Source organism: Chrysemys picta, chromosome 17, assembly GCF_011386835.1.
Source record: "Chrysemys picta bellii isolate R12L10 chromosome 17, ASM1138683v2, whole genome shotgun sequence".
Taxonomy (NCBI): Eukaryota; Metazoa; Chordata; order Testudines; family Emydidae; genus Chrysemys; species Chrysemys picta.
This window is the reverse complement of record NC_088807.1, coordinates 18,667,008-18,683,987: the sequence shown is the minus strand read 5'-3', so window position 1 is coordinate 18,683,987 and position 16,980 is coordinate 18,667,008. Positions and strand designations below refer to the sequence as shown.

General features: G+C 45.0%; 1 protein-coding gene across 1 annotated transcript in view; it reads left to right on the top strand.

Annotated features, from left to right (window-relative positions):
- Positions 1-7,134: 7,134 nt before the first annotated feature.
- Positions 7,135-16,980, top strand: part of LOC101933204 (olfactory receptor 5V1-like) — a 33,057-nt gene continuing 23,211 nt past the window's right edge. Inside the window, exon 1 of the mRNA XM_005311743.2 lies at positions 7,135-7,362. Coding sequence (XP_005311800.2) covers positions 7,135-7,362 — 228 coding nt within the window. The remainder of the gene's footprint in view (positions 7,363-16,980) is intronic.

Below are 16,980 nucleotides of genomic sequence, written 5' to 3'. Positions count from 1 at the left end.
AAGTTATAACGAGCCAATTAATGGGAAGGTCTCTGGTGGCCCGGAACACTCAGAGCTCTTTAAGCTCCATGATGGTTTCAACAGATGTAAAATAACAACAAATTCATTGCATCAAAAAGAACTTCCAGCTGGAGATCTGGCCCATTGACCTCAAAGGAACTTTGGCCGATTCATAAACTAGCAAAATACAAAAAAGAAGATGGAGCTACTGTAGGGTGGGTGCATAACTGGTTGGAAAACCGTTTCCAGAGAGAAGTTATCAGGGTTACACAGTCAACCTGGAAGGACAGATCAAGTGGGGTCCTGCAGGGATCAGTTCTGGGTCCAGGTCTGTTCAACATCTTCATCAGTGATTTAGATAATGGCATAGAGAGTACACTGATAGTTTGCAGGTGATACCAAGCTGGAAGGGGTTGCAAGTGCTTTGGTGGATAGGATTAAAATTCAAAATGACCTGGAGAAACTGGAGAAATGGTCATAAGTAAATAGGATGAAATTCAATAAGGACAAATGCAAAGTACTCCACTTGGGAAGGAACAATCAGTTTGCACTCATACAAACTCGGAAATGACTGCCTAGGAAGGAGTACTGTGGGAAAAGATCTGGGGGTTAGAGTGCATCACAAACTAAATATGAGCCAATGATGTTACACTGTTGCCAAAAAAACCCCATCATTCTGGGATATATTAGCAGAAGTGTTGTGAGCAAGACACAAGAAGTAATTCTTCTGCTCCATTCAGCACTGATAAGGCCTCAGCTGGGGATTTGTGTCCAGTTCTGTGCGCCACATTTCAGGAAAGATGTGGACAAATTGGAGAAAGTCCAGAGAAGAGCAACAAAAATGATTCAAGGTCTAGAAAACATGACCTAAGAGGAAAGATTGAACAAACTGGGTTTGTTTAGTCTGTAGAAGAGAAGACTGAGGGAGAACACGGTAGCAGTCTTCAAGTACATAAAATGTGTTTTTAAAGAAAAGGGTGATAAACTGTTCTCTGTACTCCTGGGGGAATTCTGCGCCAAAAATTCAAAAATTCTGCAACTGAAAATTAAAAATTCTGTGCACAATATTTTAAAATTCTGCATATTTTATTTGTCCAAACTAACACAATATAATCACACCAGTTTAAATTATTTTTGGTCATTTATTTTAAAATATCTGTCAGCAAGTATGTTTGTAACAATACAGACAAAAAAAAAAAAAGATTCAGGAAATGTTTTTTGACAAATAGATTCTTTCCTAGGCATATTATTACAGAATTCTGAGTTATAATTCATTTAGCCTACAATACAGACCAATATTTCCCACACCCCTCAGAAGCGGTGCAAAGGCTTGGGGGAGTCAAGGGTAATGGAGGAGCTGAGGGAGAGGGAAGTTAATTGCTGGGAAGGGGCTTGGGTGTGAACTTGGAGGGTTGTTGGGTGTGGGTGGGAAAAGTATGAAACAGTTTTTTTTGGGGGGGGGCGGGGAGGGATTGCTAGAGAGCGTCCCCATGTAGACCTTGGCTGACTCCTAGCCTCTCCCATTCAGTTAGGCACATCTGCCCCTATCCCCATGTGCCCACTCCCCCCATCCCCATGTGGTCTTGCACCCCTTCCCCATCCCCATGTGTCTCTGTGCCCCTACCCAGCCACTCCCCATCCCTATGTGTCCCTGTACCCCCTCCCAAATCCCCATGTGGCTCTGTGTCCCCACCCAGCCACTCCCCTGTCCCTATGTAGCTCTGCACTTCTCCCCCATCACCATTTGGTCCTGCACCTCCCTCCCACCTGTGGCCCTGTGCCTCCACTCCCATTCAGCCCCTGCCCCAATCTGTCCTCCCCACTAGCCCTTATGAGCCCCTGTATGACCCCCACCCCACACTGTCTGTCTCCCCATAGCCCCTGTCTCCTGACCTGGCCTTACAGGTGCAGCCAAGAAGGTTCTGCAGTCTCTTTCCTAGCTGGTGGGGAGTTGCTGCTTTGTTCTGTCGACACAGTGCCCTCTGGTGGGCAAATGGTGGAACTGCAGACATTATTTTCAGCTGGGAGGGGCTGCTGTTCTTGTGCCACAGCGCCCCCTGGTGGTCAAAAGGAGGAACTGCAGCAACATTTTGGCAGCAGTATTTTTCTATGAAAAATATGCACAGCTCATTAATTATGCACATGTGCAATAGCGCAGAATTCCCCTAGGAGTACGTCTCCTTAACCTCTGAGGACAGGACACAAAGCAATGGGTTTGAATGGCAGCAACAGAGGTTTTGGTTGAACTTTAGGAAAAACTTCCTGTCAGGGTAGTTAAGCACTGAGACAGATTACCTAGGGAGGTTATGCAATCTCTGTCTCTGGAGGTTATTAAGAACAGGTTAGACCAGTGGGTCTCAATCTTTTTTGGACCAGGACCTATCTGTAAACATTGATGGCCAGTCCTGGCCCAGTAAATATCTCAAGTAGAAAACACACAAGTATTTTCTCCCCAAAATACTTATTATGCAGCACAATCACCCCCTCCCACCTGCTGCCTTGCACATGCAGCCTTAGCCCTGGCACAGACCCTGCAATCTCTGTAGCCTCTCTTCCGTTTACTTCCTCACTCATCGCTTGGCGCTCCGTGCAGCCTCCCCAGGAACATTGCTACCAGCCCGCAGCAGAGTGCAGTCCTGGAGCCTCTGCAGTGCTCCCTACCGCCTCCCGCACTCTGCGGGGCCCTGTGCCCCGCTCACCCCGAGCTGCCCACCTCTGCCAACTTCTTGGAAAGGCCGAAGATGGAGTTCCCAACCCCTGGCTCCCAACTGAGCCCCACCCAGCCCCCAAGTGAGCTCTGTAGTGCTACCAGTGGTGCCAGCAGGGATACACTAGGCATAGCCAGCCCGCGGCTCTGCCGTGAGCACCCAGTGCGCCGGGCAAAGTTTGCACAGGCCCATGCGGGGCACTGTGGACCAAGCTGCTTGCAGAGTACCAGGTACAGTGGTTGCAAAGGCACTCCACGGGGACTGCCCCCTTCCCACAGCTTTCCAGAACTCCAGTATCCCCCCTCCTACCCTTCCCCCAGTGTTTACCAGCTCTCCTGGGCTGGGAATGGGCTGCTTGGCCACCCTCCCTCTTGGGGCTGGTGCAGCCCAAGGCCGGGTGATGAACCCAGGGCACTGAAAGATCCCCAGGGGCATTCAGGGATGGTGCTGGGGCTCGACAGGACACCAGGCAGTTCCCTCCTGCCAAACTGCACTTGCTTTCCTTGCCTGCAGATCTCCACCTCCTGCTCTCTCACCTGCGTCCCCACTGGATCTGCCACATGCCACCCGAGCAGTGCAGCGGGCCGGTTCCGAGGCAGCGGAGTGCCAGCAGAGGCCACCACGCACATGGCAGATGTAGGCGGGCAGGACAGTACTATCCACCACCTCCCTTCTCTTTTTTAATCACTCTCTGTTTAACCTCAATGAACATTGTGAAGTGGATTAAGAACTGCACCTGTACTCCACCATGGAATTTCCAACTAGTCGTCTCCAAACCACTGCACTCTCCAGTCGTTCTGTAAGAAGGTGCTGCCTGGTTTCTTGAGAGAACAAGCACATTGCTGGGTTTCAAGGCAGAACTCCACTTGGTTGGGTTTTGTTTTTTTTGCACACATTAAAAATCTTGTTTCCCAGGGAGGGATTGGCTCTGTGCCACCATTCCCCCAGCCATTCCCAGGAACAACAGCCAAACACAGTTGGAGCTTTCCAAATAACTATATAAGAAAGTGCCACTGTGTTTGGATGTTCTTTCTGGAGTTGACTCCTTCAGGGGTTCCACCCCTCGCCTTCCTCCAACCTCCAAGAGACTCTGGGTTTTGAGAAACGTTTCCTAGTGGTGAGCAGGCAAACCCAAACCATCCAAATGGACCTTCGTTGACCTACCACCACACTGACTGGAATATTGAGAGAGATACATGCTCTCCTGCTGAGGCATCGATCAAGTAAAAAAAAGTCCAGTAGTGTCTCCGCACAGCACAAAGGACGATGCTCACTGATCTCGTTCCTCTCTCTCAAGTTTTCGCTCTCTGTTTTCTCTTTTACGTCGACTATATGTATGAATTCAAAGCTCATTTTGAACTGCAGGTTGTCTTACCCTAAGAGAGGATAAAGAAGTGCACCTGTACTCCAGCATTGCATGGTTAGCAACCTCCACTTGGGAAATTCCAACTAGTCATATTTAAAAGACTGCATTCTGGGGTCATTCTGCAGGAGTTGCAGTCTGGTTTGTATCTGGTTTCTTGAGAGAAGAAGCACATTGCAGGGTTTCAATGCAGAACTCCTACTTTTGTTTTTTGAGGGGTTTTTATGCACAGATTAATGCTAGTATTCTAGAGGAAGATTTCCCAGGCAGGGATTGGTTGCATGCCACCTTTCCCCCAGATATTCCCAGGAACAATGGCCAAAGACACCAGGATATTCCTGTATAAATAAGAAAGTGCCAATGCATTAGGATATTTCTTCTGGAGTTCACTCCTTCTGGGATTCCATCCCTCGCATTCCCCCATTCGCCAAGAGACTTTCTGGTTTCTGAGAAATGTTTCCTATTCATGAGAAGTCAAATCCAAACCTTCTGAATGCAACTTCACTGACCTACCGCTTGCTGGAATACCGAGAAAGGTAAGTGCTCTCCTGTTGAGGCATTGGTCAAATTTTCCCACATAGCACAAAACGATGACACTCATTCATACGTTTCCTCTCTTTCTCAAGTGTTTTCTCTGTCAGTTTTCCCTTTTTCATCGACTCTGTGTTTAAATACAATGATCATTGAGAACTGCAAGTAATCTTACCCTAAGAGAGGATAAAGAACTGCCTCTGTACTCCAGTATTGAATGGTTAGCAACCTCCACTGGGGAAATTAACACCAATCATATCTAAACCACTGCACTCTATGGTTGTTCTGTAGGAAGGTTTGGGTCTGGTTTCTTGCGAGAACAAGCACATTACTAGGTTTCAAGGCAGAACTCCGATTTGTTGGTTTTTTATTTGTTTTGCACAGACTAATGCTCTACGGGAAGATTTTCCAGGCAGGGGCTGTTGGTCTCCAAGCATTTCACCAGACATTCCCAGGAAGAATACCTGAAGACAGCTGAAGCTTTTTGAATAACTGTATAAGAAAGTTCCATAGTGTTTGGATGTTCTTTCTGGAGCTGACTCCTTATGGGATTCCACTCCTCACATTCCTCAAAGTAGAGATCATGGGGTTTTTTGGCGGGGCGGGGGGGAATTGCTGGGACATATGCCCTCCCAAATTTGCTGTTTGGCTTGCACTAAGAATGCTCACATGGACTTTGCATGCTTAGTAACACTGCTGAGGCTTGGTGCCCTCACGGAGCTCCCCCACTATCGGGAGGCACAGATCTTCAGGGGACTGTGCTTTCTGAGAACTTTTCCTTTTCATGTGAAGTCATATCCAAACCATCCGAACGGACCATCACTGACCCAGCACCCCAACGAGACCACTTGCTGGAATATTGAGAAAGGTAAGTGCTCTCCTGTTGAGAGATAGTTCAAGTGAAAAATTACAGCATTGTCTCCACACAGCACAAATCCACAAGGCTCATTTGTATGTTTTCAGGCTGTTTCTCGCACTCAGTTTCCTCTTCTCCAGTTACTGATCGAATAAATGCAATTATTATTGTGAACTGCAGGCTGGCTCATTCTAAGATATGACAAAGAACTGCACCTGGCCTCCAGCACTGAATGCAGAACAACCTCCAAATAGGAAATTCTAACCCGTCCTGTCTTAACCACAGCACTCTCTGGTCATTCCGTATGATAGTGGTGCCTTGTTTGGATCTGGTTTCTTGTGAAACACAAGCACGTGGCTGGGGGTTCCATGGAGAACTCTTCCTTTTGTTTTGCACGGACTAATGTTGTCTTTTCCTAGAGAAATCTTCTCCTGGACGTGGCTGGCTGGCACCCACCATTTCTGTCCAAAATTCCCAGGAACAATATCCAAACACAACTGGCACTGTCTGAAGAGCTAAATGGTCAAACGAGGAACCTATAGAATCATAATGGAGCTTCGCTGACTTTGCACCCCAACTACGGTGACCAGATAGCAAGTGTGAAAAATCGGGACAGAGAGTGGGGGGTAATAGGCACCCATGTAAGAAAAAGCCCCAAATATCGGGACTGTCCCTATAAAATCGGGACATCTGGTCACCCTAACCCCAACAGAAGTACTGGCTGGAATATTGATGAGGGTAAGTGCCCCATGTTGAGGCCTAGGTTAAGTGAAAAAAATACAGTGTTTTCTCCGCACAGCTCAAAATGATGACTCTCATTCATAGCTCTCCTCTCTCTCGAGTGTTTTCTCTCTGTTTTCCCTTTTCCATCGACTGTTTAAATTCTCTGATCATGGCAAATTGCAGGTTGTCTTACCCTAAGGCAGTTTATAGAACTGCACCTGCACTCCAGAGTTGAATGATTAGCATCCTCCATTAGGGAAATTTCCACCAATCATATCTAAACCACTGCCCTCTCTGGTCGTTCTGTAGGATAGTGCTGCCTGGTTCGGATCTGGTTTCTTGAGAACAAGCACATTGCTGGGTTTCAATGCAGAACTCCTATTTCTTGCTTTTTGGGTTTTTTTTTGCACAGACTAATGCTCTTTTTCCCTAGAGGAAGATTTTCCGGGCAGAGGGTGGCTGCCTGCCCCCATTTCCCGAGACATTCCCAGGAACAACAGCCAAACACAGCGAGAGCTTTCTCAATAACTACATAAGAAAGTGCCAATGCATTTGGACGTTCTTTCTGGAGTTCTTGCATCTGAAGAAGTGAGGTTCTTACCCACGAAAGCTTATGCTCCCAATACTTCTGTTAGTCTTAAAGGTGCCACAGGACCCGCTGTTGCTTTTTTCTGGAGTTGACTCCTTCTGGGATTCCAACCCTCTTCTTCCTCAAATCTCAAGAGTAAAATCTTTATGAGCAAGTACACAACTTAGGAGCCTACAGATATTTCCACACTGCATTCACGGGATGTGTGATTACAATATATAGATACCTTTAGTCCTGTTTTAACAACTTGTTAATTATCTGGGTTCCAGAATCTAGGGAAATGCAGGGACTAAATTAGAGTTAGGATAATAAAGGGATGGCTTAACTGGAGAGCGATATGTGGTGTACTATGTGAGAGGAAGATATGAATGAGATTAAAAGGAAAGTCTATAAAGCCCAGGCCCAGCGGAAGGCCTTCTCCACCTGCACCTCCCACCTGGCCATGGTCACCTTGTTCTACACCACGTGCATGTTCAATTATAACTGGCCCAGCTCCGGACACCCCTTGTATGTAGACACCCTGGCTTCCGTTCTCTACAATGTTGTCACGCCCATGCTGAACCCCCTCATATACTGCCTGAGGAACAAGGAGGTAACGGCAGCTCTGAAACATGCAATAGGGCAAAAAAATTCCTGTCTGAAAACGCGAAAGTCCTAAGGGACAGGGGAATGTCAACACTGGGCCCATCCAAACCTTGAACCATGTCCCTTTCCCCACTTCATCCCCTTCCTTAATGGACCTAGTGGAGAAGAGAATTGCCTACATTTCCCTTAACACTTGTAGTTGTATCATGATAATGACTAGACTTGGTAGAATTAGATTTTTAATTTGTATAATTTTGACGGAAGCTGCTTTTTAAATCAATATTTATTTATTTAAATGTTCACAGTGGCGGGAAATTATGTGAGTGGTGATCAGCAGCGGGTCAGACAATAACTTCAGCGCTGAAGCTGATCTCTTTCTATTAGAGTTCAAACTGCGACCTAATGTGAGAGGCAGATTATCCTCCATCTGCTAATAGACGGCTCCTACACCTTTCTCTGCAGCACCAGGGGCTGGTCCCTGTCATAGACAGGATCCTGGGCTATTGTACTTTGGGTCTGGTCCAGTCTGGCAATGCCTATGATCTTGTGCCTGTTGGTCTAAAGGGTGTGGGAGTGAACTCTTTGTTACTGAAAGTGGTTAGGGGCTTCAGAAACCAAAAATATGGAGTTTAATTAGGCTGGTACTAGGAGACCAAACAAAGGAACAGGCATCAGGACTCCTGGGTTCTATCCCTGGCTCTGGGAGGACAGTGGGGTCTAATGGTGAAAGTGGGAGGGCTGGGAGTCAGCACTACTGGGTTTTATTGCCATCTGTGGTGGGGGAGTGGGACTTAGTGAGTTAGAGAATTGGGGGCTGGGAGTCAGGACTCCTGGGTTCTAACTCTGGGAGGGGAGTGGGGTCTAGTGGGTTAGAGCATAGGACTAGGTATCAGGACTCCAGGGTCCTAATTCCAGTTATGCCACTCATTCTTTGTATGACCCTGGGCAAGTTACTTTCCTTCTCTGGGCCACAGTTTTCCATCTGGAAAATAGAGGGATAATAATATATACAGAGCAAACTCATATGGAATTAATAGGTTAGATTTATGCAAAGTTTAATAATTGGTAATATTTCCGTAGTCAGAGCAAGATTTTAAAACACTGTTACACACACACATACCATTTTATTAGGATAGTTTCATTGCTGAACTTGTATTTAAAATCCACAAGATTTTCAAATTATATTTATGTCATAAATATACAACCTGTTATAAATACAGGATCTGTCACATGGGATGTTGCTTGTATTTCTTTTTAAGTAAAAATAGTATCATTTATCATTATTTAGAAAGTCAGTGAAAACTGCTGGTTATTTGACATTTGGAAAACACCTTCATTCCCATATATTCAAGAATATTTCTACGTGAAACCTCCCATACACAGGAAAGACTTTGGCTCAGAACTATGCTGTTCAGATGGGCTCATCCCTGTGGCATCAAATTTTGGAATTTTAACCTCTTTTACCCACCCCAGTCTCTAAATTGCATCCAATTCTAACTTGGATTTGAATCCATGCCCCAGTGACTGAAGTTGTTGACTGAGCAGGAGTTAACACCCCATTGAAGAGGATTAATCAACAGTTCAGTTTCACACTCCTTTGATATGGCTGGATAGAGACAGAGCTATTGTTCCCCTCCTGGCAATAAAGAGCTTTTGGCAACTGCCTCTGGTGATTAAAGACCCCAGGGGAATTAGAACAGAGAAGGCTAGTCTGCTCACAATTTTTTATGTGTACAGATAGGAAGCTGAAGTCAGGCTGCCATCCTCACCCCAGAGATCCCCAGGAACTTTATCCAAACAACCACACACAGCCATGCACTCATATGAAAATGCAGTCAAACACACACAGAATCATGCATTCCCACATGTAGAAACACAGAGTACCACAAACTCACATATATACACAATCAAAGAAACACACAGGCTTACACAATTAATGTCCAAAGAGTACATGAGCTCTACTCATATACAAACACACAAAAAAAGAGAGACACTGACACACTCAATGTTCAGCCAACAGTATTCAAACACTCAGATACAAACACACAAACATGCACTCTTGTGTGTCTTAATAAGAAAGGGCTTCTCTGTTTATATACTGTCCCTGGAGCAAAATTCACCCCATGAAACTAGAGTAATAGAATCACAGGACTGGAAGGGACCTCACAAGGTCATCTAGTCCAGTCCCCTGCACTCCTGGCAGGACTAAGTATTATCTAGATCATACCTGACACTCCAGGTGTTTCTCTAACCTGCTCTTAAAAATCTCCAACGATGGAGATTCCACAACCTCAATAGGCAATTTATTCCAGTGCTTAACAATCCTTACAGTTAGGAAGTTTTTCCTAGTGACCCACCTAAACCACCCTTGGTGCAATTTAAGCCCATTGCTTCTTCCCCTATCCTCAGAATTTATGGAGAATGTTTTTTCTCCTTCCTCCTTCTAACATATTTTGTTGTACTTGAAAACTGTTATCACGTCCCCCTTCAGTCTTCTCTTCTCCAGACTAATCAAACCCTTTTTTTCAATCTTCCCTCATTGATCATGTTTTCTAGACCTTTAAACATTTTTGTTGCTCTTCTCTGGACTTTTTCCAATTTATCCACATCTTTTCTGAAATGTGGGGCCCAGAACTGGACACAATACTCCAGTTGAGACATTATCAGCATGAAGTAGAGCTGAAGAATTACTTCTTGTGTCTTGCTTACAACATTCCTGCTAATGCAGCCCAGAATTATGTCCACATTTTGACGCATATTTAGTTTGTGCTCCAATATGACTCCCAGATCCCTTCCTAGGCGGTCATCTCCCATTTGGTACGTGTGGAACAGATTGTTCTTTCCTAAATGGAATACTTTGCATTTGTCCTTATTCTATTTCATCCTATTTACTTCAGACGATTTCTCAAGTTTGTCCAGATCATTTTTAATTCGATTCCTATTCTCCAAAGCTCTTGAAATCCCTTCCAGCTTGGTATCATCCAAAAACTCCTACACCCCGCACCCCCTCCTGCACCCAAGATCCCTCCCGCACCCCGCACCCCCTCATGGACCCCAACCCTCTGCCCCAGCCCAAAGCCCACACCCCGCAACCAAACTCCCTTCCAGAACCTGTACCCCACACCTTCCTACAAACCCAAAATCCCTCCCAGAGCCCGCACCCCCTCCTGCACTCCAACCCCCTGCCCCAGCCTGGTGAAAGTGAGTGAGGGAGAGTGAGGGAGGGAGGGAGTGGGGATAGAGTGAGCAGGGGGTGGGAAGATGTGGGGCCTGGGGCTGAGCAGGGGAGCTTGGTGGTCCCCTTAAAATTTTAAATGAAAATGGGTGTCCTCAGTTTGCTGAAGGTTGAGAACTGCTGCTCTAGGCCATTATCTAAATCATAGATGAAGATACTGAACAGTACCAGACCGAGAGCTGATCCCTGTGGGATCTAAACTAGTTTAAATCACATCTGTAATTAAATAGGTGGAATTTTGTGTATAGACTGTTAGAATTTCTCTCAAGCCCTTAGCCTTGTGGCTCCCAAGAACTCAGTTCTAATTCAGACTCATCACTCAAGTTTTTTTTACTGGTGAATACTAACACTAAGACAGAACTGATCAGACTCATGTGTAGCGGATGGTGAGGGGTTTAGCACAAATTCAAAGAATATTGGTTACTTTATCGACAAATGTGACCCTGTGCATGTGTCTACCTGTCCATATCATTTCATGCCCTTTAGGAGTGCTCAGGTTATTTTAGACCCAGTTCCTGTTTGTATCATGCTCTATTGATGTGCCACATGTACAGAACATATTTGCGTAATTCCCTCTTTGTATTTTGTTAGTTTCCTCCCTGTCTGCTAAGTCTCCTTCCACATGATTTTAGCCATAGCTGCTGACCCAATTATTGCTTGAACTTGTTTTTACATAGCTTATCACTTGCCTTTTCCTTTACTGCTGGACCCACTCAGACCAATTGAGGCCTACAAAAGACACACAGCACTCATATACACCAACACTAGAGTGACCAGATGTCCCAATTTTATAGGGACAGTCCCGATATTGGGGGCTTTTTCTTATATACGTACCTATTACCCTCCACCCCATCCCGATTTTTCACACTTTCTATCTGGTCACCCTAACCAAAACACAATCACGCAGAAAAGCAAATTAACATGCTCACACACTAAACACCATGAACCACACAGTGACACAGAAACAGGCATTCGCTGAGTGGCTAAACAAGAAAACACAGCTCGGTTTGGATTCTGTTCCTGGATTTTTGTAATTGGGGTGGTACCAGGAGACTGAAAATAGGAGCAGGCATTAGGACTCCTAGGTTCTATCCCAGCTCTGGGAGGGGAGTGGGGTCTAGTGGTTAGATTGAGGTGGCTGGGAGCCAGGACTCCTGGGTTCTATGCTTATCTCTAGGTGGGGTCCTGAGGGTTAGAGCAGAGGGGGCTCTAGGGCTTGGATTCTATCACTGGTTGTGGGAGGGGAGTAGGCTGTACTGGTTAGATGGAGGGTTCGAATGAAAGGGCCGGGAGTTAGGAATCCTGGGTTCTATTCCTGGCTCTGGGAGGAGAATGGGGTGTAGAGGATAGGATTTGGGATCATGTCTCCAAGGTTATAATTCAAGCTATAATTCTTTGTGCCACAGTTTTCCATATGGAAAATAGAGGGATAATAATATGTACAGAGCAACCTCATATGAGAATTAATAGCCAGGTCATATTTCTGCCAGGTTTGAAAATCAATTAATATTTCTGTAGGGATAGTGGTGACATTGTTTTTACTTTTTAAACACACACCACACACACACACTTGGATCATTTCATTGCTGAACTTGTATTTAAAATCACAACGATTTTCAAGTTATGTTTATGTCACAAATAAGCAACCTGTCTGTAAATACAGGATCTGTCATGTAGGATGTTGTTTGTATTTCTTTTTAAGTAAAAATAATGTCCTTTGTCGTTTTTTTAGTCTAGTAAGTCAGTGAAAACTGCTGGTTTATTTGGTGTTTGACTTTCACCTTGAAAAAACATATGCAAGAATGTTTCTACCTGAAATCTTCACTAGACAGGAAAGTCTGCTTCAAAATTGTGTTATTGAGATGGGTTTGTATTTGTGGCATCACATTTTGGAATCTTAACCCCTTTTCCCCATCCCTGTCTCTAAATTGCAGCCAATTCTAACATGGGTTTGATTCCGTCCCCCAGTGATTGAAGCAGCTGACTGTATGGGAGTTAACACCCCATTGAAGTGGATTAATCAGCAGTTCAGTTTCACACTCCTTTGATGAGGCTGGATAGAGACAGAGCTATTGTTCCCCTGCAGTTAATGAAGAGCATTTGGCAACTGCCTCTGGTGATTAAAGAGCCACGGGGAGTTAGAAAAGAGACACTCATTAGGCCTGCTTTGCTCACAGATTTGTACCAGTACAAGTAGGAAGCTGATGTCAGGCTGCCATCCTCATCCCAGAATGCTCCAGGAACTATATATAAACAACCACACACAGCCATACTCTCATACACAAATACACAGTCAAACACGCAGAGAGACTCATGTACTTCCACATGTAGAAACACAGGCATGCTTGCTACATAAGGAAATTAACTGGCAGAGCTACAGCAATACTGTTATGGCTCAATGGGGAGATGAACTCAAACTGGAACGGGTGCAGAGAAGGGCGACTAGGATGATCAGAGGAATGGAAAACCTGTCGTATGAAAGGAGACTAGAGGAGCTTGGGTTATTTAGTCTGACAAAGCGAAGGCTGAGGGGGGATATGATTGCTATCTTTAAATATATTAGAGGGATTAATACAAGGGAGGGAGAGGAATTATTCCAGCTTAGTACTAATGTGGACACAAGAACGAATGGATATAAACTGGCTGTGGGGAAGTTCAGGCTTGAAATTAGATGAAGGTTTCTGACCGTCAGAGGGGTGAAATATTGGAACGGCCTACCGAGGGAAACGGTGGGGGCGAGGGACCTGTCTGGTTTTAAGATAAAGTTAGATAAGTTTATGGAGGGAATGGTTTAATGGTAAAACATAGTAGTCAAGGAAAACCAAGCAATGGTAGGTAAATAGTATAATGGCTAACAGGGGTCAGGCTAGAGACTCTTGCCTATATGCTCGGGGTCTTACTGATCGCCATATTTGGGGTCGGGAAGGAATTTTCCTCCAGGGTAGATTGGCTGAGGCCCTGGAGGTTTTTCGCCTTCCTCCGCAGCATGGGGCAGGGATCACTAGCAGGAGGGTCTCTGCCGATTGAAGTCACTAAAACACAGGATTGGGGACTTCAACAGCAGAGTCCAGGGAAGGGGTAGGGACGGTTTTATGGCCTGCAGCATGCAGGGGGTCAGACCAGATGATCATAATGGTCCCTTCTGACCTTAAAGTCTATGAGTCTATGAGTCTATGAGGTCAAGAATTACTCCCTATATAGCTATGATGGTATAACAGCCCATGTGGACCCTCTATGCGGGAACAAAAGTGAAGCAGAGTAATTATTCCAGAATGAAGTTCTTTTTTTAGTCAGGAATAGTGTGTCCATGTGAGGAGTTACACCAGCATAATAATTATTCCACTTTAGTTTTGCTGGCTGATTTTCCTTCATAGATAGGCACTTACACTCCTTAGACTGCAGAGTTAGGTCAATGCAAGGCAGTTTACATTGACCTAGCTATGGAATTCTCTACACTTAAATGTTGCTGCCACTGACGTAATTGCCCCGCTACACTGATTTAATAACTCCACCTCCATGAGCGGCGTCGAGTCAAGGTTGATGTAGTGAGGTTGACACATAGTGTTGGTGTAGACACTGCATTGCTTATGTCGACTATTACTGGCTTTCAAGAGTCTTCCCCACACTGACAGTGCAATGGATACAGGAGCTTCTGGTGATGACATACACCACTGACACAAGGAGCAAAGTGTTGACACACAAAAGCGATGTAATTACTGCAGTGGTTGTATGCTGATGCAAGTTAGGTTGACTTAATTTTGTAGGCAGCAGGTTTAAAACAAACAAAAGGAAATATTTCTTCACGCAATGCACAGTTAACCTGTGGAACTCTTTGTCAGAGGATGTTGTGAAGGCCAAGACTATAACAGGGTTCAAAAAGAACTAGATACATTCATGGAGGATAGGTCCATCCATAGCTATTAGACAGGATGGGCAGAGATGGTGTCCCTAGCCTGTGTTTGCCTGAATCTGGGAATGGGTGACAGGGGATGGGTTACTTGATGATTACCTGTTTTGTTCATTCCCTCTGAGGCACCTGGCATTGGCCAGTGTCGGAAGACAGTTTAATGGGCTAGATGGACCTTTGGTCTGACCCAGTATGGCCGTTCTTATGTAATGTAGACATGGCCTCAGTCCCTTTGGAGTGTTTGAAAAGAGCTCTTCTCCCAGCCTGGTGTTTATCCCTTTTATGTATTGTCAGAGAAGAATCAGATCCTCTCTCAGCTTTCTGCAAAGTTTATAAAACGTTATTGCTTTTTAAACACATTTATATATGCATCCTTTCATTGCTGAACTCTCATTTTGCATTTGTCTGAATTTCTTTTTAATTAACAACTTTTATTATAGTTTGGTAGAAAACTAAGTCAATGAAAACTGCAAGTGCATTTGGCATTTGGCTTTCATCTTCACACATCAGTATGAAATCTACATACACAGAAAAGACTGTGGCTCAACACTTTGCTGTTGAGATGGGTTTCTCCTTGTGCCATCACATTTTGGACTCTTCCCCATTGCAGGATCTAAATTGAATTTGCATCCAGTTCTAACATGGATTGGAGTCTAACCCCCAGTGATTGAATGAGCTGGTTGAGAGGGAGTTAGCACCCCATTGAAGGTTAACCAGCAGTTCAGTTTCACACCCCTTTGACCTGGCTGGCTATGCCAAGCAACGAAGAGCATGTGGCTACTTCCTCTGCTGAATAAAGACCTAAAGGGAGAGATACTGACCAGAACAGGTCTACACATAGATTTTGTACAATTGCAAATCAGAAGGTGATGTCAGTCTGCCAGTGCAAACCCAGAGATTCCCAAGAACTATATCCAAACAACAACACACATGCGCGTGCGTACACACACACATTCATATAAACGTTCACACCCAAACTCCACAAACCACACACTCACAGATCCTAATAAGGACAGTCTTTCTTAGTGTCTAAATAATACAGGTGTGACACTCTGTACCTCAAAGTAGCACCCTGGAACCTCCATATTCGCCACTATGATATGATTATGATATGTTTTGCACAATGCATGCCTTGTGAGGTCTCATTTGAAGTCTTGATCTGTTGAACAATAATAACCTGTTGTATGTGCTCTTATTGTTTGTAAAGTTATTAAGTATTATTATATGTGTTACTGAAATATGTTCTGAGGCTGGGGACAGCCACAACCAGCCTTTCAGTTACAACAAAGCAATAGCCATCAATATCCACATGGGCATTAATGGCTCATCAACACACACACAATCCACTATCCCAGAGACTTCTGGGTGGAGGCACATAAGCCATGGGGACAGAGTAACCCACGTCACAGGAAAGATCTTTCCAGTGAGCTGGAGGAAAGTATAAAAGAGAGACAGTGGCATCATCACTGCACCCCGGGAACCCCGTCACAACCGTGATGCTTGGTTTGGGCTCCGTTCCTTGAGAAATATTCACCTAACTAAAGCAGAACTACCGGTAAGGTACAGACACTCACATACACATAAACACACAGCAACGCACGCTCCTATACACAACATGTAGTGAAACGCCTACAAACCTGCCTTCGTACCCAAACACAGTTTCTCCTGGACACGCTAACAGTGACTCAAACACACAGCCATGGGCAGATTCACACACACAATCACATGGACAGAAACACAAACATAAACAAACACACACACACATACACACCCAAAGGGCTTCTCCACACTTACAAATTTGCAACCTTGACAACAAGACCTTCTGCCACTCAAGTTTATTCCCATTATGGGCTTTAGCCCAAAATTCTGCTTCTGAGATGGTTTTGTCCTTATGACCATTCCATTTTGGACTCTTATCCCCCTTCTCCATTAAAGGACTGGTCTAAACCATACACTGGCATGGCTACATCGGAGAGGGCTGCCCTTCTTTTATGGAGATAGCTCCGTCAGCATAAGCTGTAGAGTAGATGCATTTATACCAGTCCTACCCATTTACAGCTAAACCAGCCTTAAACATGGGGCCACTCCGAGGCCTGGTGTTATGGTTTGCTCTGTGTCTGAGATAATGTAGTGTAGACATTATTACAGTAATGGAGCGGTTCTTCTGTCACTGTCGTAAATACACCTCCTGGAGAGGCGATAAGATCAGTCAATGAAAGAACTCTTCCTTAGACCTAGTGTTGGCTACACTGGGGCTCAGGTCAGCCTAACTGTGTCTCTCAGGGGTGTGAATTGGTCGCTGTAGCTGATCTCTCTCGAGTAAACTGGGCCAGCAGAATAACTATGATGCCATTACAAGCTGTGTCTGCATTAGGAGTGTTTGCCTGGGTAGCTGTACCAGCAAACTTTCCTAGTGCAGACAAGTCCTCAGTCGGTAAAATGTATCCTTTTCGAGGGTGGGGTTCAGTCTAAGCCAGCAGGGA